This window comes from Equus asinus, chromosome 4 (assembly GCF_041296235.1).
Source record: "Equus asinus isolate D_3611 breed Donkey chromosome 4, EquAss-T2T_v2, whole genome shotgun sequence".
NCBI classification, from domain to species: Eukaryota; Metazoa; Chordata; class Mammalia; order Perissodactyla; family Equidae; genus Equus; species Equus asinus.
Window position 1 is genome coordinate 99,141,109 of NC_091793.1, and position 25,309 is coordinate 99,166,417.

Genomic DNA, 25,309 nt, shown 5'->3' on the forward strand with positions numbered 1-25,309 from the left:
GACAGAATTTGCTACACCTTCTGTTTAAATACATAAGACACACATGTTTATTTCTTATCTCAAAGCGTTCTGGTGGGGACAAAAATGGAATGTTACATTATTAAAAATAAAGGTAATACACTGACCTCTTCCAGTACTTTCACGGAGTTAAACTCAGTATGTGAGTGTGAATGCTGTGAAATGTGATGCTGTCTGTACTTCAGATCTGCTCTCAATTGCTGAACAGGATCTATCACATTTTTAACATATGTGCACCATTCCTCTGATAACTCTTGTTCTACGGGGAAACAAAGTTAAATCAAGGTGACACTTTATTATTTTAAGTTTCTTCAAGAATAGGTCATTAAAATGCAGATTTATTTTTGGATTCCTTTAGAAAAAAACAAACAGCAGTTACTATTAAAAGAACATGAAGTGAGTGGCCCACTTTCATCTTCAGAACAAAACTCCCCTTTAAATATAGGAGCAAAAAAATCTCACCAAAATTCATTAGGTCAGAAAGACATTCACTTCCAATGTTCTCTTCAGTGAGAAAGAATTTTATTTCTGATTCCATTTTACATCTGAAATAGACATTAATCAATTGTTTTACAACCACAAACATATATGTAGGTTTAAAAAACAGCTAGTGGTAGATATACCCAATCCAATGTGGTTTCATTCACCTGTTCATTGATTCAGACCATACACTACATTCCTTGCGAGACACTGAGACAGAAGGAATCGGAAGTGAACACTCTAGGCAGAAGCAACAGCATGAGCAAAGGCAAGCACGTGGCATAGCCTAGCTTTGCCTCATGTGGAGAGAGAGCTGAGCATCGGGAAGCCGTTGAGGGATATTAAGCTGACCTGGCCAGCTCAGATCTGTGTTTCAGAAAGTTTCCCAAGGCAGCAAGATGGAGGATGGGCTGGAAGGAGGGGTGATGAATAAAAATGGAAGATGAAGAGGAGGCAAACCTGGACCAACAGGGAGGTTACTTTAAAAGTTAAGAGATGATAAGGTCCTAAACTAAGGAAATGGGAGTAAAAGTATATTTTATTTTTATACACTAATAAAAGTAATAAATCTTAATGGTCTTTTACTATATTATTTAAATACAGCCATTTTTAGAGTAAAATCATAACTAGCTCTAAATGGACATCCAAAAATATTGTAGCCTATCCCTTGCTTATGGCAGATTTAATGAAATCATAGAAAAGAGTCTTGATTTATTATGATTATGCAAATACATTAAAATGATATAAAATAAGAAATAGCAACAATTACAATAATTGAATACAATGTTTTATTTTTGCATGTAAGTTTCCAGCCTTTGTTTACATGCTTGTATATTTTAAATAGTTGTAATCATGGCATATTTACGATTTTATACTGGAGGTTTTTTGAGTAATACTTTTTAAGACATTTCTAAATAATTTCATAATTATCATTTATTTTAACGGCTTCATAGTATTCTATTTTAATATATATGCCATCATCTTCTAAGACAATTCACTTACATGAAACAGAAGTTTTGTTTGAATGTATAAAGGAGGGGAGATATTGTAGATGGCACTTCACTGTCTACTTTTCCAGCATGTAGCTTTTTGTCAGAAGTTTTTTGTTTTGCTTTGGGTTTTTTGGTGAGGAAGATTGGCCCTGAGCTAACATCTGTTGCCAATCTCCTGCTTTTTGTTTGTGGAAGATTGTCCCTGAGCTAACATCCGTGCCAATCTTCCTCTATTTTGTCTGTGAGATGCTGCCATAGCATGGCGTGATGAGAGATGCGTGGTCCAAGCCCAGGATCCAAACCTGTAAACCCTAGGTCGCCAAAGCGGAGCACTCAAACTCAACCACCACGCCACTGGGCCGGGCCCTACCAGAAGATTTTTTTTTTGAGGAAGATTAGCCCTTAGCTAACTACTGCCAATCCTCCTCTTTTTGCTGAGGAGGACTGGCCCTGAGCTAACATCTGTGGCCATCTTCCTCTACTTTATATGTGGGACGCCTACCACAGCATGGTGTGCCAAGCCGTGCCATGTCCGTACCAGGGATCCAAACCGGCAAACCCTGGGCCGCCAAAGTGCACACTTAACCGCTGCACCACCCAGTCGGTCCCTGCCAGAAGTATTTTTAAGATTACATTTGAAACTGTTGCATGGAGGATGGGTTCATAATAGTGGAGTAAAGCCAAAAGTTATTTCATAATGGATTTGTTTAAACAAAAATATTGCACTTATAAACCAACCATCTCAGCTCCCTTATATTTTCAGCACCCAGAAAGCCATAGTGGAAGATAGAAAGCAAGAGGAGAAGTGGCTTTGTTCATACAGGGGATCAACCTGCTACTTTACATGTAATAATTCTAGTAAGCTCCATCCTGGCTTCCTCAATTAACAACCCTGACCCATCAGACAAGACCAGCCCATTTCTCTAATTGTCCTGATTGCCCAACAAAATTCAAAAGCTTTTTTTTATGTTCTCAAGAACTACCAGTTTCCGGGGCTAGCTTGTGACTGCAGGCTAACATTTCCCAAATTGTGTTCTATAAAACAGAATGTCAATGAGATGGTAGGAAAAATGGAAATGGTGAACTAAACAAAATCAGATAAGTTTCTAGAGTGTAGGATTTCTCAGAAACTTGGTTATGCTAAAGTGCATTGAAGTTCTCCAAAAAGAGGATGAAATATAAAGTATTTTCCTACTTTATAGGACCATGAAATTCATTATTCTCCATGGAGCATCTTGAAGAATATTTCTGTTTTGTAGAATGTGATTTAGGAAATATAGATAAAAATTGTGATGGACTCAAGAGCATTAAAAATGGTAACTCTAGAGAAGAGACCCCTGCCCTGTTCATCACCGACATGCTAGACTAGGTCCTGAGTGTTCACCAAGTTGTATGCAGCACACACAACCTCCTCCACATCTGAAGAGAACACAAAGGGAAGGCAACTTTCCGTGTCCAAATCTCCCAGTTTAAGTACCTTCTAATGCTATTGGCCTGTCCTCTGATACCACTGAATATAATGGTGCTACAAAACCACCTCCTGAGATTTTGTGTGACCATTTACCTAGATGATATATTAATCTTCTTCCTAGGTATGCCCAGTTGCAATGCAACTGCCTGCAAGATAAAGGGTGGTGAAGGGTGTTTTTGAGCTCTCAGGAGTCTACTTTCAGTAAGACTGGAAGTGGACTTCCAGGTTGGTGGCAAAGTTCTAGGCATAGAGTCAGTCTCCTCAGAACATCAAAATCACCCAGAGCTTCCTGAGATTTCAAGGGTAACCAATTAGTTACCAATTTCAGCAGAATAAGTGAAACATGGGGTGCAAGAGAGTGGTAGAGTCAGAAGCCATTTAAGCAAACAATAAGCCAAGGGACATGGATCGTGAAAAGCACAGCAAGAGAGTATGTTAAAGTTCAATGAATGGAACTAGCATCCAGGAATCGGCAGAAAATTAAGCCACCAGAGCAGACTAAAGCCAAAGTTCTACCGTCCCTACAAGGAAGGATCTCAGCAGCTCAGACAGCTTAGGACCTTAGACTCAGCTACTTGATCTGCTTCTTATTCTTGAAGAGTCTGTCCCAAGTGAGGTACCACAGAGACCACAGGAGGAAGTCTCACAACCATTGGCTAAGGAATGAGCTCAGGAGCTGGGCTCAGAGAGAGTTCTCTGGTGCCCTGAATCACACAAAGTCAATACTAGTCTCAATCTCATCTTTAAAGATGCATTTCCAGACAACATTTAATTGTTGGTAAAAACCCCATGACATCCTCTGTGTATATCCTCTGTATAATGGTGATAGCTTTAAAATAAGGCTTTAGGGGGCTGGCCCGGTGACACATTGGTTAAGTTCACATGTTCTGCTTCTCAGCAGCCCAGGGTTCACCAGTTCGGATCCCGGGTGCGGACATGGCACCACTTGGCAAAAGCCATGCTGTGGTAGGCGTCCTGTATATAAAGTAGAGGAAGATGGGCATGGATGTTAGCTCAGGGCCAGTCTTCCTCAGCAAAAAGAGGAGGATTGGCAGTAGTTAGCTCAGAGTTAATCTTCCCCCAAAAATATTTTTTTTAAATAAGGCTTTAAAGCTAAAATTATTAGCAAGAGACTGCACATATTTATAACAGAGATTTGGTTATAAAAACATCCCTTGTAGGTATTATAGTAAAAGTAGTAAGGCATACAAATAAACCCTCCAAATTTTATTATTGCAAAATTCTTATTAAAATAAAAATGGTAATTTTTACCACATGGCCAAGACAAATAACTTGCTCCTTAAACTCTAACCCAGTCATTCTGAAACAAGGGAGAAAGTACCCTTGGGAAAGTGTATCAAGATCTTCAAGGGATGTAGTTTGGGAAAGCATATTAAATATTAAATATAACTTTATAAATTTAAATATTAAATTTTATAAATTTAAATATAAAATATAATTTTATATTTGGAAATTTTATATGTCTAGTTTCCTTAGTACAGATTTCAGAGAATTAAAGCTTAGCAAAATCTTTTTTTCTAGCAAGACTAGACCATTTAGATCTCAGGTGGCCTGAATGGGACCCTGTGAAAGAAAGAAAAAGCTGCTCCACTCCAAGTTCATGGAGCACAGGAGTTAAAAGTGAGTGCTCCAATAGCACCTTCACATAAGTTGGCTGATTAACCCTCTGCAAATAACTTTAACCATCTGAACCTCAAGGTTCTCATCTGTAAAATGGGGATGAAATGATACCTACTCTGTTGGGTGTTGTAAGAATTGCATGAAATAAAGCGTGTAAAACACTTAACATATCACGTGGCACGCACAAAATTACCCAACAAAGGTGAGATGTCATTGTAGGTCCCTACCTTATGCGGGCCTGACATTCTCAAATGGAGTCTCTTATAGTGATAAGAATATTTTACTTTTAATCTTTTATTAAAAGGAAATATCGATTTTTGTGTGTGTGTGTATGTCAGGAAGATTGGCCCTGACCTAACATCTGTTGCCAATCTTCCTCTTTTTGCTTGAGGAAGATTGTTGCTGAGTTAACATCTGTGCTAATCTTTCTCTATTTTATGTGGGATGCCACCACAGTGTGGCTTGACAAGCAGTCCTAGGTCCACACCCAGGATCCGAACCTGAGAACCCCAATCCACCAAAGCAAAGCACATGAACTTAACCACTATGCCACTGGGCAGCCCTGGGAATATCGATTTTTGAAGGATGAGAAACACCTAATAGAGCTTAAACGATTTTCTGGTGGTGCCTAAATTCTCCACAAAACTAGCCATTTCTCTAACTTTCCTCCTTTCACTATTAGCTTTTAATTTCACCGAACACATATTGAAATTAGCCTACTTTCTAGAATAACACTGAAAATTATCTTGGAATTCTTCTTTTTGTCCAATTTTTAGCCCTGACAAGTTTCAAGACATTAAGGCTATTATTACTTGAATGTTTCTCCCTTCCATTGTCTTTGTGTCATTCCAGGTCAATCAAAAGAATTATTTTCCATAATGATATGCATACGCCTCTTCTATCTATCTCAAGAACAGCTTAATACACATATTAAGAAGGTTGTGGAACAGCCAAGATAAAAACTTTCGCCACTGTCTTCCCTTACCTTTGAGCTTGCACCAGTGAGCACCATATAGGAGTTCCCCTTTATCTACAGTTTTGCTTTCCACGGTTTCAGTTACCCGCACTCAACCGGGGTCAGAAAATGTTAAATGGAAAATTCCAAAAATAAACAATTCATATGTTTTAAATTGAGTGCCATTCTGAGTAGTGTAACAAAATCTCATACCATCCTACCCCATCCCACCCAGGATGTGAATCATCCGTTTGTCCAGTGGATCCATACTGCATACATTGATTAGCCACTCAGCAGCTGCCTCAGTTATCAGATCAGCTGTCATGGTATTACAGTGCTTGTGTTCAAGTAACCCTCATTTTACTTAATAATGGCCCCAAAGTGCAAGAATAGTGATGCTGGCAATTTGGATATGCCAGAGAGAAGCCATAAAATGCTTCCTTTATGGGAAAAGGTGAAAGTTCTCAACTTAATAAGGAATGAAAAAAACCACATGCTGAGGTTGCTAAAATCTATGGTAACTTTTATTACAGTATATTGTTATAATTGTTATACTTTACTATTAGTTACTGTTAATCTCTTACTGTGCCTAATTTATAAATTAAATTTTACCGTAGGTATCTATGTACAGCATAGGAAAAAACATAATGTATGTAGGGTTTGCTATTATGCACGGTTTCAGGCAGCCACTAAGCGTCTTGCAACATATCCCCTGTGGATAAGGAGAGACTACCGTAATTAAGACTTCCTAATGACTTTCCTTTTTATCATGTTTCAAGTTATGCAAATTTTCAAAAAAAGTTTTCTGATGGGCTCAACATTCCCTCCACAAAAGGTGACATTTTGTGTGTGCATGTGAGGAAGATGGGCCCTGAGCTAACATCTGTGCCCGTCTTCCTCTATTTTGTATATGGGACACCACCACAGCGTGGCTTTGTGAAAGGTGTGCAGGTTCCATGCCCAGGATCCAAACCTGCACACCCTAGGCTGCCCAAGTGGAATGCACAAACTTAACCACTAGGCCACCGGGCCAGCCCCATAAGGCGGCTTTTTGAGGATAAGATGGGTCTGATTTGTTTTCATAGCAGTGGTATGGTGAAAAAGGCTACATAATTTTGTTTTTCTATGTTTTTATTTATATAATGACATAAAACCGTTTCCAACCGTGAGCCTTTTACTTCACCTGCAAGAATCTCTTGCCAGAATAAGAAACTCCCATTAATATAAAAAGCACTTACGTCACAAGTAAAGTTACTAGAATTTGAAAATTTGCCTTAGAACAAGACACAAAAATTATCTATTTTGATATAAAATATATGCTCAAAAATATACATTTTAAAAAGCATACTTTATAAATGCCACCATCGTGAAAACTAGTATGTATGCCTCAAACGTATGAGAAACACATCTGCCTTCTCTTTCTACCTTGAACTTTGAAAAGAAACTTATTTTTCAAAGATTACAATTAAGATCAAATATAGAATCATCATTTTGTTTTAATTCATCTTGAAGTGACTGCTGGGAATAATAACAAAAGTCAAAAATCTAAATTGAGTAAGTTAGTCATGATGCAGCTACATCTAGAAATCGCTCAACTTGAACCTCTTAGTTCATCCATTCATTCATTTATTGAAAGCATTTATATATCTCTTTCTATATATCCTACATAAAGACAAATATGATGGGCTATTTGCCCTTGAGAAGTTTATCACTTTACAGGAAAGACAAATACATAAACAAAATATTATAATCCACTGTACTACATAATATAAGTAAATACAAGTATTAGTGGGAGTGCAGAAGAGTACGTGATTAGCAGATACAGAAGATTATCTTTTTTTTCCTAAGGAAAGCAAAAGCCATATTAATATGTTCATTGGATTCCAAATTGAACTAAGGAAATGAAAGGATTTTAATTTGACTCACCTTCAATCTGTAAATTTAAATTCTGATCATTAATGATTTAATTAACATGGAAAGTTATAGGACATCTAACTAGATAAGCGCAACTCAGTAGTTCCTATGTGTTCCTATTGAGATTTCTCTCAATTCTTACCTGACTTCATTTAGCCTTTGGTGTTCTTGCCACCACACTTGCTTGTGTTGTTTTATTAGTGTTCGTTCTTTAGATGTCTTTGAAGTCTGCACCGCTTTTCTGATCTAGATTTAGAGCAACAAAAGAGGAGCAATCTCAGTGTTTTTTAAATGTGTTTCCCACAATGGAAATGTTTAATCTGCATTTTCTAAATTAAATATTTATTCCTTTTCAATCCTGTTAGTACATCTTCTAACACAAAATCCACCTTAAGATAAGTACCACATTAAACAAAAAGCAGGGAGGGGAAAGAGAACATTGTTTGTAGAACTGACTAATTTTAAGAACTGTTTTTAAGGTATTTATGAAAAGAAAGGTGAAATAATTCTATTTTCCATACATACAGTAAATAAAAGCTTAATTCATACAGCCTCTGAAAATTTTTTAAGACCATTCCACATATTTTCTCCCCTTTTTGACACATCTTCCATGCCAGGCATCATAGACGTCATTATTCCCATTTTACAATAAGGACACTGAAGTTCAGAGAGGTTAAAAGACTTGGTCAAGGGCCGGCCCAGTGGCACAGCGGTTAAGTTCTCATGTTCCGCTTCTCGGCGGCCTGGGGTTCGCCAGTTCAGATCCTGGGTGCGGACATGGCACCGCTTGGCACACCATGCTGTGGTAGGCATCCCACATATAAGTAGAGAAAGATGGGCATGGATGTTAGCTCGGGGACAGGCTTCCTCAGCAAAAAGAGGAGGATTGGCGGCAGATGTTAGCTCAGGGCTAATTTTCCTCAAAAAAAAAAAAAAAAGGACTTGGTCAAGATCATAAAGCTAGTAAACATCAGAATCACATACAATCTTGAGGGTGTTTGAATTGGTTTTTATCTTATCCTTCGGAACAGGATGGGAAAAAGTCATTGGATAAGTTGTTTGGAGGCCTGGCTTTAGTCCAGCTCTAGCAACGAGAAATATGACCTTGAACTGTATATACAATTTTAATCTTTCAACTCCGTGACTTTGTAAATGAAATTTTTTTAAAATTAGGCAAATATTTACTTGAAGGTATGAAACAAAGAAATAGTGAAAAATCATGTAGCATTAAAACCCAAATTTTCAACTAAATTAAAATTTTTCCCATATTTTATGACTTTTTAAAAATGTAGCACATAATTCGTGCTTTTGGGTGTCTGTTGAAAAGTTGTGTCAGGCCAGGGTCCTTTGTTTTAAGATCCATTCTTGGCCATCTCCCTGCTCTACTCCATATCACAGAGCAGGCTGTGATTTTCCGGCATCTCTATCAACCGGCTTCCCCCTGGGTTCAGCCAGAGGGAGACATTCGTAGTAGGAGATTGAAGGGAGGGAGGAAAGGAGAAGCCAAAAGATTGCTCCTTCTGCCTTCTCTACTCTCAGAGGGGTCTCCAGGAGCATCTGCATCTTCTCCATTGCTCCAACATTTCTTGACAGTTCTACCATGGTTCCAATGATCTCCAGGTAACCTCAACCCATAGGATGTGGTACAGCCTTGCTTTTTCTAGATGTCCCTCTGACCTAGGCATGGCAGTGACTTCCTGCTGTTGTTGATCCCCAGATGGCTTCACGGTCCTCTGTTAGTCTTCTCAGCTCTATCTCCCGTGTAACCATTTCCTGCATTAAAGACCCCTCTGCTCAAAATCCTCAACTGGTGTCTATCTGCTGGTTAGACTCTGATATTCATGAGTATACTGAACTCGCGTATTCCATATTAATACTTTTAAACATCTATAAAAGTGCTAATCTCAAATCAGAAACTTGATGAAATATGCATATTTTATATTTTCTCCTACTAGAATATTTAGTACCCTGAGAGTTTTATCAGATCAATACTGAAGATATAAAAACTTCAGAAGAGAAGTCCTAAAAAGACTCTATACTGCATGCTATTTCTAGCTGTCATTCACTGATTACTTTAACCTTGAGCTTATCTTTCCGCTGTGCTGGTTACTGATTCAAAATTAGGGGTAGAAGAAAACAAAATAACCCAGACGTTACTCAAAAAAACACAGTCAAAGTCAAATCTTTCCCTCAGGAGGTCTTTAGAATGCTACAATTATGAAATTTAGGAGAAAAGTACATTTAAGTAAGAACAGGACACTGCAGGGAAACATTCAACAATCCCTATTTTACCTACTGAAAATATAGAAGTACGTAGTGTTTCTAAAATCTGACGCTCTAGTGTTTGCTTTAAGAATGCCTAAAACTCATTCCAGCTATTTGCCACCTATGGTCTCTAAGTTTGTTGCAGCAGGCACAACTTTTAAAATTAGATTTCTTTGACATATTTGGTCCATGTTGTATGAAAAAATTAAAATACGTTGGTGAAAAATGTAGACACATTTTTATAGCTTAAAAAAAAAATCAATGCTGCTGCCTTTGGGCCCAGAGAAAGACCAATTAAGTAGACTATAAAAGTCAAAATAAAGCTACTACTTTTCACTAGACTCTTCCAGTATTTTGCAGAACATCTTGATTTTTTGTAAATTGACTCATGGACTCTATTTCTATCCTCAGGCCAATAATGAAAAAAAATAAAGTCTTAAAAGAAGAAAAGATTTAAAGTTGTATCTTTATCAATAGAGAGATTTCTAGGTGGTTTCAGTTTATTTTGCTGGGCAATAAGCCATTTGAAATCAATATTTAAGGTGGATGATGATTTATGCAGAATTTTGATGAATTAAAAATAATAAATTCATAAAAGAATCAGAAACTAGAGCTTCTTATGTGCTTTATTGTGATGATCCAAGATAACAAAACCCTAAATAGGCACCTTGAAATACTAGGAAAGCTCTTTGGGCCAGATGATCCATCTTTAGATATAAACAATAATAATTAGTGGGCAATTTAAGTGTTGGTTACATGTGTGTATACATTTGTTAAAATTCACTGAGATGTACACAAGATTTGTGCACTTTACTATGTGTGTTATACCTCAATAAAGAACTGTTAACATACAGAAAGAGAATAAGAAACCAACTACACTAAGATGCAATTCCTCATCTAACAGGTTGGCAAAAACTCAAATGTTTAACAAAACACTCTATGAGGTTATGCGGAAACATGACCTCCCTTGCATTGCTAGTGGAATACAAAAGGATGCAACCCCCCATAGAAGGGAATTTGGAGATGTATAGCAAAATTTCATATGGATTTACCTTTTGACCTAGAAATCTTACTTGTAGAAATCTGTCTGAAAACTATATTGGCAAAAATATTAAAAGATAAATGAACAAAGCTATTTATTGCAGCACTATTTATAATAGAAAAAGACGGAGTACAAATAGTCCATCAATAAATGTTCTCACCAAAATAAATTGAGCCTGAATCTGATCAAGTCTCTAGACATAACTACCAATTTACTGGAAATAAAAGAGACAGAAAAACATGCTAAATGACACCACCAGGATGTAATCAGCAAAATCCAGACTATAAGAAACTATAAAGGACAAACAATACAATTTCTTCAAAAAATAAATTATAAGAATGCAAGAGGATAGAAGAAGAAATCTAAAGAATAAAAATCAATTGCAATATACAGATACTATTTAGATAACAGTTTGAATAAACTTTAGGGGAAAAAATGGAGACAATCAGGGAAACTTAATACTGACTGGAGATTTGAAATTATTAAGAAATTATTAACATTTTAATGGTAATGGTATTGTAGGATTTGGGGTTTTTGTTGGTTTGGGTTTTTTTTAGCCCTAATCTTTTAGAGATACATGCTGAAACATTTATGATGAAATATTACGATGTCTGAGATTTGCTTCAAAATAATCTGGCACAGGCGGAGGCTGTAGGTCAGAGCATAGAAGAAATGATGGCCAAGAGTTGATTGTTGTTGAGGCTGGATAATATTACAGAAGATTAATGAAACCGTTCGCTCTAATTTTGCATATGCTTACCATATTCCATAATATGATATTTTAAAAAAGAATTAGTAGATGGATACTTGAGCTGGACAAGAAGAAATATTCATTCTTGCTAAGCAAAGAAATTCAAATGAAAATAATTGTAGAAACCCGTTATACTTAAATTGGGATTGAACAGTTAATATGTTATGTACCCAAAATTAGTCTCAATTTTCAGTCCAAATCTACTATTTGGCTTCAGGTTCAATCTCAGTCTTTGAAAGACTAGATCACTCAATGCCCACAACAGTCTGGCATTCCAGAACTTATGCATGATCAATGATACAGTGAGTACATAGGTGACCAGCACATCTAATCAGTATAACAACAGCAGTAATATAATCAGACAAATCTTCTGCATTCATTGTTAATTAACAATAATTATAGTTAATTTCTTTTCAAATATAGCTAAGTATTCTAGATGTAACTTGAAGCAAAAATCTCCTTATGTGCCTTAAATGTTAACATTCTATCATTCAATTTAAGTATATTTACATTTAATATTGTCAGAGTAAAGTGCTGCGATAATTAACAATGATTGTTAAAGCTGTTAATTTCATGTGCAAAAAAATGAGCACATTTAATTAGTAAAATAAATAGGGAAATAGACTGATAATTAATACAAATATTAAGAGAGAATGTGTTAACTATGTGACATTAGGAAAAATAAAATATTCTTCTTGAACCAACACTATTTTACAAAAATTTAAATAATAATACAAGGAAGAATAAAAGAGATGAATTTATAATCATAATTCTAGTTGGTGTAGAGTGGTATATTTATTAGCATTCATAACATTAAACAAAATGAACCTTAAGAACTGTATTTAATTTCCAGTTATCTAATTCCATTTAAACCATGAGTCTTTCAAGAATAAGTCCTATTGGGGAATTATTCATATCTTACAAGAATAAATTAAAAACAAAAGGTCAACCTGCTATCTCTAAATTAAATGAGAGGGGAAGACTCCAAAAATCTTGTACAATAGCATTCCCAATACATCGTTCTTAATCCAGCTGTAACAAAAAATGAAAACTGTATAAAGAAAAGGAGAAAGCATTAGAAAATGATGAGGCATCCAGGACACATTTTGTTCTCACTAACTGAAATTCAAAACAATAGACAATATACAAATGCTTTAAAAGGACATTTCCTTATCATTATGAATCTATGGAGACTAAAAATAGAAGCAAAAAGCTTGTCAAAATGATTGCTACAGACTGTGACCATTTTCAGTAGTTGAAGACAAAGGACTTTTTGAGGCTTGCCAAACTATGAATCCCAGGTACAAAGTTATTTCTAGAAGATATGTAACTAAAAAGCTTCTTCCTGAATTAAATTTTATGAACAAAAAGGTTATTGATGTTATTTAAAATGTCATTTGAAAGTGATCATCTGTTCAACCTCACAAGCGTATCACACAGTGACCAGAGAAGCAATCTAGCAACTGACAGTGCTGAGAAATTATTGTCCCTACACTTAATGTCAAACTTTAAAAACCATATTAACAATTAAAATTTTTAAATGTTTATTCTTTGATAACGATTTTATCATCAAAGAGAAATTCGCTTTGACCAAATACTGATTTTGACACTCAACCATTTCACATTCAACCAAAATGGGTTGTTTTGGTCCATGATGGATACGTGGATAGATGGATGGATGGATGGATGGACGGACAGATAGACAAACAGATCTACAGATAATATTAGGAATATATATGCATATATATGTAAATATTCCAATACTGACAAAGACATAGAGAAAATATTTGTGGTGGCATCTTTATTAAAACAATACTTTGGGAAAGAACTAAAAAACATTCATACTTTTTGGCCCAGAAATCCCAATCATGAGAATTTATCCTAAGAAGGCGGAGGATTCTAGAACATGAAACATGTCTGTGAAAGAAGATATTTACTGAAGCATGATTTCAAATATCATAAAAGTGGATACAATCCAAATATCCCCAAATGGGGATGTGATAAGGCATGCATCTTTTCTATGTGGAGTACTCATCGCTGCTGTTTTTGCTTAGTTAATTCTTATTGGCCTTGAGATCCCAATTCCAATGTCACTTCCTCAGAAAAGCCTTCCCACCCAATGAGGATCAAGTCCTGTCATTATACACAAGATAGCAGGTTTTTATGGGAGTTTATACTTAACATAATTTTATTTCAGTATTTATTTGATAAACACTGACTTCCCTCTTCCCCCTCTCCTGCAAACAGTACACTCCATGAAGGTAGGAGCTATACTTTGTTCACCATTGTATATTCAAGGCACATAATAAAATTTATTTACCTGAGGAATTAGATGCCATATAATAATTAATTATTAGAAAGATTATGTGGCAAAATGTTAGGTAAATGCAGGATTCCATGTCTATGTTTTATCATGGAAGATAATATGTATGTATGTGTTTATGTATATATACAATGGGTCAGTGTAGAAGTCAGAAATATGAAGATAGCCTTATTAGGATGATAGTTATATAAGCGACACTCTTACAAAATTTCGTTGAATGTCCTGGTAACATGAAATTATTTTAAAGTTATATCTGAACCAAACAAATAATGCCCTACTTTTTTAGATGGCTTCCTTAGTTTGAGGGGATATAGCTCATGGATATACGGTAATTTCTCTAGAATAGGGTATCAAATGTGCTTTGGAATCATAACGATTGCCTTTTAAAACAGATATTAGCAATAAAAAGCCATGTACAACTAAAGCAACAGAAAAATATTAAGTACAAATAAAAACTTATAAATTACTTAATCTGTTGGTTTGCCAGACTAGATTTTTAATGCAACCAAGTAATGAAAATGCTGTTTATAATGTACTCTGTTATTTGCAAGAGGAAAACATATTGCATGAGTAATCCTAAACCATACATGGTCCTAAAATATTGTGCAGAATCACTTGCACATAAACCCCTTTCAAATCTAGTCCAGGTTCACCCTTTCTTAGACCAGGGAGGAAAAAAGAAATTCTAGAAAAGAGAGATACCTGAGGGCATGTTTACACAGTGTTGCAGAAGGAGCCTTAAATCAGATGACAATCCATGGTTGGCATTTACTAGCAATTTTTATTTTTCAGATTAAGTTAGAAATTGTCGAAAGCTAATGAAATAGCTATCTTTCTAAAAATAAAGTTGAATTCAGACCTCATAGGGTTGTTATAAACATTAAATGAGTAATGTAAGTAAACCATACAGCACAGTGTCTGAGAGCGTTCAGTAAATGTTAGCTGCTATTCATTATTATTAATAGTTGGAAGACTCTAAAAACTGTTTCCAATGTTATTTATTTTCACATTTATATCATAAACATCATCTGTGAATACTTCCTAGCAATTCAGCTTTCCAAAACTAGAAGACACACACACACACACACACACACACACAACTTCTAACCTTAAGCTCTATAGCAGCAGAAGCTAATCTTTTTGCTTCAGTTAGTGCGTGCAGTTGTTGATAGTCTACTGGTTTATACTTGGTGCTTCCCATTCCATTTTTAATATGGAATACCAGATTATCTGTTTTTCATCAGAAACAGAAAATGACAAAGAAATAGTCACGTTATTGGAAGTCAAAATACAGTTATGGCAACATGTTGACTGCAGGTCTTATTTTTAAATATTTTTAAGCAAATACAAGAAATATCATAACACTCATAGTATATTTGAACCTCTATATATACAAACCTTAAAAATATTACCACTATATTCCTTGCATAAAATTACTTCTAAAAGGGCATAAAGATCCTTAAGTCAATATATTAAGAATTTTAGAAAATTATAATGCCAAGATGTAAGGTGTGAACATTCTTTTTATTTAAAAAGTGTTAGGCACCAACTCTGAATATTTAAGTATCATGTTATTATGAATCAAATTAAGTAAATAGATTTTGAAGTCATAGCTGTATTTCTAACTTAGAAAAACTGAAATAATTTTAATTAAATTTGAAAAAAGGTTGAAACTGAATGCTAAAAAATTCATAGGCCAAATAAGATTAAAATGATGTAAAAATGTTTGAGCAGGCATTCTCCATCCAAATACACAAAACGTCCTAGTTTAGTATGATAGTAACTATTTTGATAAAGTAAAACATAGGTAGGCAGTACTCTAAGGCCGAGTAGCATAAAGTATTAATAACCTGAGTAATTTAAGCAAAAAATGTACTTTTGCCTCAATTATATGAATAGCTCATCTGTGCCATGTATAGTAATTAAGATTTATTAAGTATGTCAGGAATCACATGACTATAAGAAGACTCCAAAGGATTTAAGGACAAGCACAGTGAAGGAAAGCACGGCTGTCCCGACCCAGCTGTTGAAGAAGATTAAAACACCCATGGGAAGGGATCTGGAGAAACCTTCAGTGTGATCAAAAAATGAGCTTTCCATTATTACAATTTTGAAAATCAACATTCCAATTTTATCTCATGCATAATCTACTATAAATCATAAAACAGACTTGGAAGTAGAAAAAAATACCTGAGCTATCATTTTTCTGAATTGTCAGGAATGGTCGATCTCTTTTATTCATGTTTTCCATATCTGTCAAGGAAAGAAGAGATGGTTAAAATTTCACAATGTTATTTTAAAAATGTTTTGAAAGATGTGTTAATTGTAGTTCTTTTAAAAATAAGGCCCAGGATCGAGTGCCGTAGCTCTTTATATTTTATTAAAATTGGCTTCTTCTTACTCCTGAAAGCCTCCTTCTGCTAGTTTTTTCCCTCTGTGCCTTTCCTGTTCTTCGTCTCTCCTTGTAACCTCCTACTTCTTAGTCCTCCTCTCTTGGATTGTCCCACTGACTGATAAATATTTTGTGATTAAAAATTGTCTATGTTTTATCTTGAGTTCCTGGGAGGAAAGAAACTACAAAAATTAAAGAATAAAGCAGCTAGCCAAATTACTCACTACTTCTATTAAGCAATACAGCATTGTGGCGAACCTGGGGATGCGCCATCTCCTTCTAGAAAGCACTGATAGCTAGCTGTCAACTCCTTCAGGGTTGGACTCAGCTGCAGAGAGCAGCCTCATCCATTGGTGAGGCAGCCTAAACCCAGAGGCTGAGTAAGGCAGCGATATAAAGACCCAGCAGTTTGAGCCCAGTTTGCTCCAGAGCTCCCTAAAGTGTTGACGCAGACTGTGTTGAACCTGCATTGAAATTGACTTTTTCATCTGCCCAATCCTGCTTCCTCCTTCTTCCTTTCACAGGGATAGATTCCTCATAAATATCTAGCACCACAAACTCTGCCTAATCTTCTCTTCCTGAGAACACAACCCGTGATAGTACTGAACTGAATTGACATCTTTTTACACACGTTCAGGGCAACAGACTAGTCAAGTGGTTTCTTCAGTAATGGTACCCATTTTTCATAAATTTTTGCTCCATATCCACTAGGTTGAACTACCCATGTCTAGTGGCCTCTACAGTAACCTAAATCTTCTTAAATGGAAGGGAAAGTAGCACAAGTCCGTGACTTTTGGAAACTCTGCCAAGCTAGCAATAATCATAGTGATTTCCTACCAGCCTTAGGAACATAGGGATAAACTCGTGTGTAATTTCTATAGGGTCTCTGGAAGAGGAATTCTTGTTTCAAGCCTTTGATAACATTGACAATCCTCCCTATAGTCTGGTTTCTACTCACACTCATTTCCTATCCATTAATAGTCTTCTTCCTTTTGGAAGATTTTGCACATCCAATGTGTCTACCTGCACTGCCTCAAGCCACCATCACCTCCTGCCTGGACAACAGCAGCTGTTCCATTTTGTACCCTTACAGTCCATTCTCCACACAGCAGCCCAAGTAACCTAGTAATTATTTATGATTAGTTCATGAACTTGAAACCTATGTTGGTTCCAACTATACAGAAGACCAAGTGGAAACACTTCTTGACCTACATTTTTTAATATTTATATATAAATCATAAATAATTACTAGTCACCTTTCAAAACCATTGAGGGCCTCTGAACTAAGTAATTATTAAACTGAGATATTATAAAACTCATTTAATTGTAGTGTTTCTTGTATCAGAGAATTAAGTAGACATTCAGATTTAGAATCTGAAAAGTTCACAAATACTTTACTTAGTCTAACTTCTCATTTTAGCATTTGAGGTCATTGAGGCCCAGAAAAATGACCACAATCACAGAGAGATTCAAGTCCAAAATCTCATATTCATAATACAGAAATCTCTGAAAATGAAGGTTTATTTCATAATCAATATGGTGGCGAAATCCAATCTGAGCTGAAATGATTTGGTGACAAACTTGACCCAAACTGAAGCTTACTGTGTTTAATGTGAACATTTCTACATTTGTGTAAAAGTGTTCAATGTGTTTAATTACGAGGTGCTGCCCAGGCACTACCCGTTTTAAGTAAGATAGGACATAGGCTCTGCATCACATTTCTGAAGATACAAAAAATTCAAAATATACCTAGCCCCACAGACTTCAGATAAGGGATTATGAAACTGTATTAAAAGTAAACATTCCTTGATTTCCAAACAAGTATATGTCATCCAGGCCATTTCGATTTTATGCTTACTAGAGAAAAATTCAAAGTGACTACTTCAGCCTGTAGTTAAAATGCTTTTGGCTGAGTAACGGCTGCTTGAACAGAAATTTTCATGTTAAATAATTTAAGAGCACTTAGTTTTAGAAATTATTCCATGTTCACGTTATGTGACATTTTAGAAATTGCTTCTGAGTGTTACCAAAATGTTAAGCCTTTTAAATCTATTCAATTACTAAAAATATTTTAAAATAATATATTTTTATGAGAAATTTCTTATGGTTTGGGAAGAACATTTTGATATAGAATATAATGATAGCTTCACTGCAGCTACAGAGTTGAAAAAACATTTTAACCTAAAGATAATTTTTATAGATTTGATAGAGAATCTCAACTTTAAAAAACATATATATGACCTCAACTAGCCTCTAAGAGGTAGGTAAACAATCAGGGCTTCTTTAGAAATGGGAAAAAAAATAGCAAAGAGATCATTTACATAATGAGGCGATCTTTTTACATTGTTAAAATTTGTATTCTTCTCTTTCCTAAGAATATCTCTTTTTTAATACACCAAGGATGAAAATGTCAGTTGTACTTAGGCTTAAAATTGTACAATGTCTGGATAGTTTGTTAACTCTAAACTATCAAACTGTGTAGATATGTGGATTAGCCAATCACCCCATGAGGATAAGTTTTCAAAGATGATGGGGAGTCTGCCAGGCCAAACAGTGTGAGAACAATACCAATCTGAAGAAGTATCTTGCATGTATCATCAAATTATAACCATTTTCATATGAAAGATCTTATGACATTTTAAGCATTAGTTCAAAAATACTCTGGCCTAAGTCTAGCCTAAGCAGTATTTTTCCAACATGCAGAATTCTCTTTTAAAGTCTAAGCAGAATGGCTCATATTACTTCCATTAAGAAACATTATGCATTGTAGTGAGCACAAGGTAAAATTATTATCCTGGAAAGACTAATGGAACCCAAAGATAAAATATTAGAGCTAATAAAAATAGTTAAAGTGCTGAGCTACATAATAAATATCTCATAATCAACTCAACCATAAAGGGAAAAGATCTCACTCAAAAGAGCAATCAAAACAAAATTTAAAAAAACAGAATATTTAGGAATAAACTATACAAGATGTCTGTAGGACTCATACTCTGAAAAAACCACAAAAGTTTATTAAGGGAAATAAAACTTGAATAGAGAGAAATAATTCTATTCTGTGTACCAAATATTTAACAGTGGTAATTTGAGGTTATAGGATTATAGTTGATTTTGATTTCTTCTTTTAGCTTGAGCACAATTTCTAAATTTTTCTTTTATTTTACAGGAAGAAGAAAAAGTTTAAAGTACTTTTTAAAAAGTATTAAGCAGGGGCCAGCCCATGGTGTAATGGTTAAGTTTGGTGCGCTCTGCTTTGGCGGCCTGGCTTTGCAGGTTCGGATCCTGGGTCCAGACCTACACACTTATCAGCCACGCTGTGGTGGTGACCCACATTCAAAGTAGAAGAAGACTGGCACAGATATTAGCTCAGGGCAAATCTTCTTCAGCAAAAAACAAAAACAAAAACAAACAACTAAGCAGGGGCAATAATTATTTCACTATATATTGGGGGAAACGCTACCATGGTTCCCATTTTTACCAGTTAAAAAAGAAAGTGGATTTTATGACACCAAGAATTCTTTAAGATGTGAAACCGTATATACGAGTATAATTTTTCCACACTAATACTGACCTGACTTGTTTCTTACTCTCACTCTATTAAAAGACAGGATATAGTAAATACACTTGTAGAATTTTATAGAACTTGAAAAAGTTAACATTAAAATATTCACAAGGTCATTTTTTAATGCTCTAGGAGGAATAAATAAATATATTAATCTACCTTTTCAATTATAAAAGTACTGGTTAAATAATATCAAACTGTATAGAAAACTATAAGGTAAAAATTAAAATTTAAAATTTACAGTCCTACTTAGCTCAGTACCCCAGTTGTATTCAGTCCTGGTAGTCATGTTCCATGTTTTATTTTATATTCTTTCAAAGATTTTCTATGCATATACAAGTACATGTGCATATCCAATTTTTCTACAAATGCAATTATAATATATGTACAGTTCTGCAGGTTGCTCTTCATTCAAAAACTTGATTATCTTTCCAAATGATTCTATTTGTGTGTCCATGTATGTATATACATATCTTTAATGGCTGCTAAATGACTCATATATATATATATATATATATATATATATACATAATTATTTATTTAACTAGTACAAGAATCCAAGAAATCCATGAAAGAAATTCTTCAAAAAAAACTCTGTCCTTTTATTGCAAAACAAAATCCATAATCAGACAAAGGAAATCCATAAAAATCTTTACCCTTTTCATAATTCATATAAATTTGCTTATGAAGCAAATTCTACATATAGTCAACCTTTATGATTATGTGTATAATAGCTCAAAGAGAAGAGTCTAAATCAACCTTACTGATGAAAATGATTCAAACACAAATCTAATCATCCCATATGCTTTTCCAGTAAGTCTGGGGAGCAGAGTCAAGTAGAAAGAAAAGAATTAGCCAAGGCAAGGGATCTAGAAGTTTCTGAGGGACTTAGAGTCCCACAGAGAGTGGAGGTAACTTCAGTGGAGTCTCCTGTGCCCCTACTCCTGCTACATCCTCAGAGCCATTTTAACATTTCAAGAGCCCAAGAGAAAATGCATATATACCTAGTTTAAAGCAGTACGCAGTAAAAAAAAAAAAAAAAAAGGGGGGGGCGGGGAGAATTTCCAAACATTGGGGGTGGGGAGGGAGGAATAAATGAATTCACACAGCTCACATTGATTGCTTCAGAAATTCTGATCAGAAGTCATGACTGCCAGTTTCAAGTTGTGGCAAAACAACTTGGGGAAATTAAGCAATGATTTATGAAGAAATACTATTTTGTCCCTAATTTTCTCCTCAAATTTTATGGGACTCACAAAAGAGGAGTGATGAAAGTGATCCTCTGTAATTAAAAGACTCACTGCTCGACTGGACTCACTCCTTCTTACTTGACTTGCCATTTTGGACATGCTTAAATTGAAGACTTTCTCAACCCTATTCTGATACAAGTTGGGAATCCACCTTCTCATGCCACATACCTGGACTTGAAGGAAGAGGTTTGTCTGCTTCCTCCTGGCCCATTGTACTCTTAACCTCTCCATCAGTAGAAAAGCATCATATCTTTTGTGTACATTTTTGGAATACCCTTTTATCTGTTCTCCTGGTGCAAGTTACCTTCATACAAGTGCCTGAATGAGTGATGTCTCAAAAACCCAAATATTTCTGGTGTACCAAATGGTTTCCCATTGCTTCCCAGGACAGCATTAAACTCTGCGTTAAGCATAGCTGACAAGACCTTTTTATATCTAGCTCCCGCCTATTTAGCCTCTTCCTTATCCCTTACCCCATATGCAGGCTACACTCCAGCATTCGGAAACCATTTGCAGATCCCTGAATACATAATGCTTGTAGTAGGCAGAACAGTGGCTCCCCAAGGATGTCCACATCCTAATTCTCAAAACCTATGAATGTGTTATGCTACATGGCAAAGGAGAATTAAGGTTGCAGCTAATCAGCTGATTGTCTATGGAGATTACCTGGGATTACCCAGGTGGGCCCCATGTAATCACAGGGTCTTTATAAGAGGAAGGCAAGAGGGTTGTTGTCAGAGAAGGAGATATGATGACTGAAGCAGAGACAGAGAGAAGAAAGATTTGAAGATGCTACTCTGCTGGCTTTGAAGTTGGAGGAATGGGGCCATGACCCAAGGAATGCAGGCAACTTCTAGAAGCTGGAAAAAGCAAGGAGACAAATTTTCCCCTAGAGTCTCCAGAAGTTTTTGCAGACCTGCTGAAACCTTGATTTTAACCCAATGAGACCTATTAAGGACATTTGACCTCCAGAATGATAAGATAATAAATTTGTGTTAAGCCACTAAATTTGTAGTAATTTGTTATTTAGCAGTAGGAAGCTGACAATGCTCCTTCAGACCTCCCTGCCTTTGCACATGCTGTTACCTATGCTTGGAATGCCTTTCCCAACTGTTTCCTCTCTGGCTAATGCTTACTTATTTTTAGTCTCATTTTAAGCTTCCTACTGGAGCTTCTCCTAATCCAGGTAGAGATGACTTTTATCTTCTCTTGTGCTACTATTGTACTTTGTGTATATTCCTACTGATGCAGTTATTCATTCATTCAACGTTTATTGAACATCTATCATATATTAGATTAAGGGATATAGATTTATTCAGGTTCTGCAGAGAGATCTGCCCTGGCCAACCATCTAAAATAGCCGCCTCTACCCTCAATCACTCTTTATCCCCCCAGTCTATTTTCCTTCATAGCACTTCTCACTATGTGGCAGTATACTATGTATTTATTAGTTTGTTTATCTGCTTATTTTTCACTTCTACAACTAGGAGTATGCTCCATGAAATCATGGCCTTTAGCCCAACATATCAATTTCTCCAGAGTAAATAAATAGTTCCTTGACATATATTAGACACCAATATATATTTGCTGAAAAAGCATCAAATGACTGCATTACAGATCATAGTTCTGTCCCTAAGGCATGGCAGTATTAGAGGCAACACATAGTTTTCACCTCCTCTTCTCCATTTTTTAAATCTAGGCTTCCCTGTATGAGATGAAAATTATGATCAAGAACAAACTCCTAACCACAATGGGCAGTGGTTTGAGGTGCATGTCAAGAAGTAAGGAAGGAAAAACATCCTCATATTATCTTAGCGAGTGTCAGCACTGACTATAGTTCATGTTAATTACAGTTGAAGGTGCCTCTTGACTAGCTACTCAGCTGCCAGTCACAGCACACAACCCCCGACATGCAGAAACCTGAGCAATGTCTCTATTTATTAATAATTTAAGGATATTTATGCCATCTTACTTCTCCAAGAGCTTGAGAGTAAGAAGGACATTCTTTGCATAGTAAGCACAGATTATCTGGTCTTACCTTCAACATATTTTATTGAGTGAAAACAGCAAGTTGTACCATGACACTACCATATGATACAATTACATAAATATGCACAGACACAAAACAGTACTACACATATTGCACACACATACACTCTACAAAGGAAAAAAAGTCTAAAAGATATACAAATAGACCAAACCGGAGAGGATACTGCAACTAGTTGGAAGTTAGCTTCAAAAGGGACTTTAGCTTTATCTGTAATAAAATCTTTGTTTTTTGACAAAGAAAATGTATATTTATATAATTAAGAGGAATAAACATGACCCCAAAAGGTCTTATCTCTAAATAACGACATCATCTATTGTAGAATTAATACAATTACATCCAAGTCTATAAGTGCTTCTGCAGCGGGTTCTGCTGGTGAGAGCCTCCGAGCCTGATCCCCCAGTCACACGCATTTCTGAACCTGCCAAGCGTGGACTACTTCTGGAGCACCTTGACCTCACCAAGTCACAACAACCCTGTGAAGCCCAGCCTGAAATATCCAGTTAACTTTATCTTTAACTTCAAATATAATTAAATAATTTTTATACAAATACCTTGTGCCTTGTACAACAAATTTCTTCTGACATCTTTAACAAAACAAATCAAAACACAGCACTTTTTCTCTTGATTAATGGTCACAAATGCACTACTCTTTCTGTTGATTACAAGCTGGTTCATTAAAAGAAAACTGTTAACTTCAAGGCTACAAGCAAGGTTATAGAGTTCAACAATTCAATAGAATTTTGATGTGCTTTTCACTACTACTGCTGTGGAAATGTTATCACCTGAAGTTTAAAAATGTGGCAGACACAGCTAGGTGTCAATATCCATTCTCCCTTTTTTCCTTCCTAATGGAACCCAATCTTGTTTAGGGATAAAATATTGCCCTTCCTTTATACCTCTGAAGCTCTGAGTGACCGTGTGACACAGTTCCGGCCAATGACATATAAGCAGAGGTCTGCTGGGAATTAGGGGACAAGATTCGCTTCTTCATGTAGGCACTGCCCCATCCTCCCTGTCCTCTCCCCTTTCTTCATACCTGGAATGTGGATATGAAACTAGACATGGAGAGACCGTCTGTGATGACGTGATGAGTCTTAGCATGAAAGAGGTACACTAACTATTGCAGTGAAGAAAGCCAAAAGGAGTCTGGGACACTGATGGTATCAAGAAATGCCATACCAGCTGTGGACTACTTCTCTCTGGACTTGTTGTTATAAGAAAAATAAATCCCGAAGCTTCTGCAATCAGGTTCTGTAACTTTGAACCAAGCAAAATTCCCAACTGCTATAGACTGGGACAATCTGAAGCACCCAGGAGACTTTGATCCCTCTCCATATAAAGCAGTATAAAAATTCTTCTAGAAAAGTACCCATCAACACAGGCACAGGACAAAATAGTGGAAAATATTACTGTCATTGCTCTTCATGGTAATGTGAGAAAATTACATCTAGCAAAATTTCTTATTTTAAAACTCCAATAGAGTTTCATGTGCAGTTTCAAAATAGCTGAAAGAGAGTAGGTAAAAAGATGTGTAGGTGGTTCTGGAAGGGGAAAGAAAAAAATCCTCAAAAATTTAATTTCACTACCAAAAAGTAACACAAGAATGTATCTGCAGGTTTTCAATAATTCAGAATAAAGAGTTTTTCAACAAGCTAGCAATTACGTGAGGAGGAATTTTCTTTTAAAATTCTACACAAAAGGGTTTTTTTTTAAATTTTTAATAAAAAATAGCAATCCACTACTCTTTAACAACAAAGACTATAAAATTCTGTTAAATGACTGTGCCTGAAACACGGTAGCACTAATACATTTTGGATGATTGAAATAATAATAATAGGCAAAAAATATTAATTCATTTTTGTGTTATTGCCAGTTAAGGAAAAGATGTCTAGGCTAAGACTTTAAGAAACAATGGGAAATATTAAAGGAGTTAAGGTAAAGTTTAGAAGGAGGGAGAGAAAGAGTGAAGAAAAAGAAAATGAGAAGGAACAAAAGAAAGAGAGAAAAGAAAATTGTGTTCACTTCATATTTCCTCTTTTCAGTTCTCTCAAATTTGGATCAAATAAGAAGGCATCCTCCCCTCTATGAAGACAAACTCACAGTTTACATCAGCTGCACTGAGGTGGTTAGAAGTTTTACCACAGAGGAGACAGAGCAAGTAATTTTGAAGCATCAAAGGTGGGCCCTAAGGCAGGTCTGGGTG

General features: G+C 35.7%; 1 protein-coding gene across 9 annotated transcripts in view; it reads right to left on the reverse strand.

Annotated features, from left to right (window-relative positions):
- Positions 1-25,309, reverse strand: part of CCDC148 (coiled-coil domain containing 148) — a 227,087-nt gene that overhangs the window by 139,154 nt on the left and 62,624 nt on the right. For 4 of the 9 annotated variants that reach the window (XM_070507878.1, XM_044768881.2, XM_044768882.2 and 1 more), the window contains 5 exons: positions 16,043-16,105; positions 14,961-15,082; positions 7,614-7,717; positions 481-563; positions 126-277 (listed from right to left, as the gene is read on the reverse strand). In XM_070507878.1, coding sequence (XP_070363979.1) covers positions 126-277; positions 481-563; positions 7,614-7,717; positions 14,961-15,082; positions 16,043-16,103 — 522 coding nt within the window. In that variant the 5' untranslated portion in view covers positions 16,104-16,105. The remainder of the gene's footprint in view (positions 1-125; positions 278-480; positions 564-7,613; positions 7,718-14,960; positions 15,083-16,042; positions 16,106-25,309) is intronic. The other 5 variants (XM_070507880.1, XM_070507879.1, XM_070507882.1 and 2 more) reach the window with 3 other exon arrangements.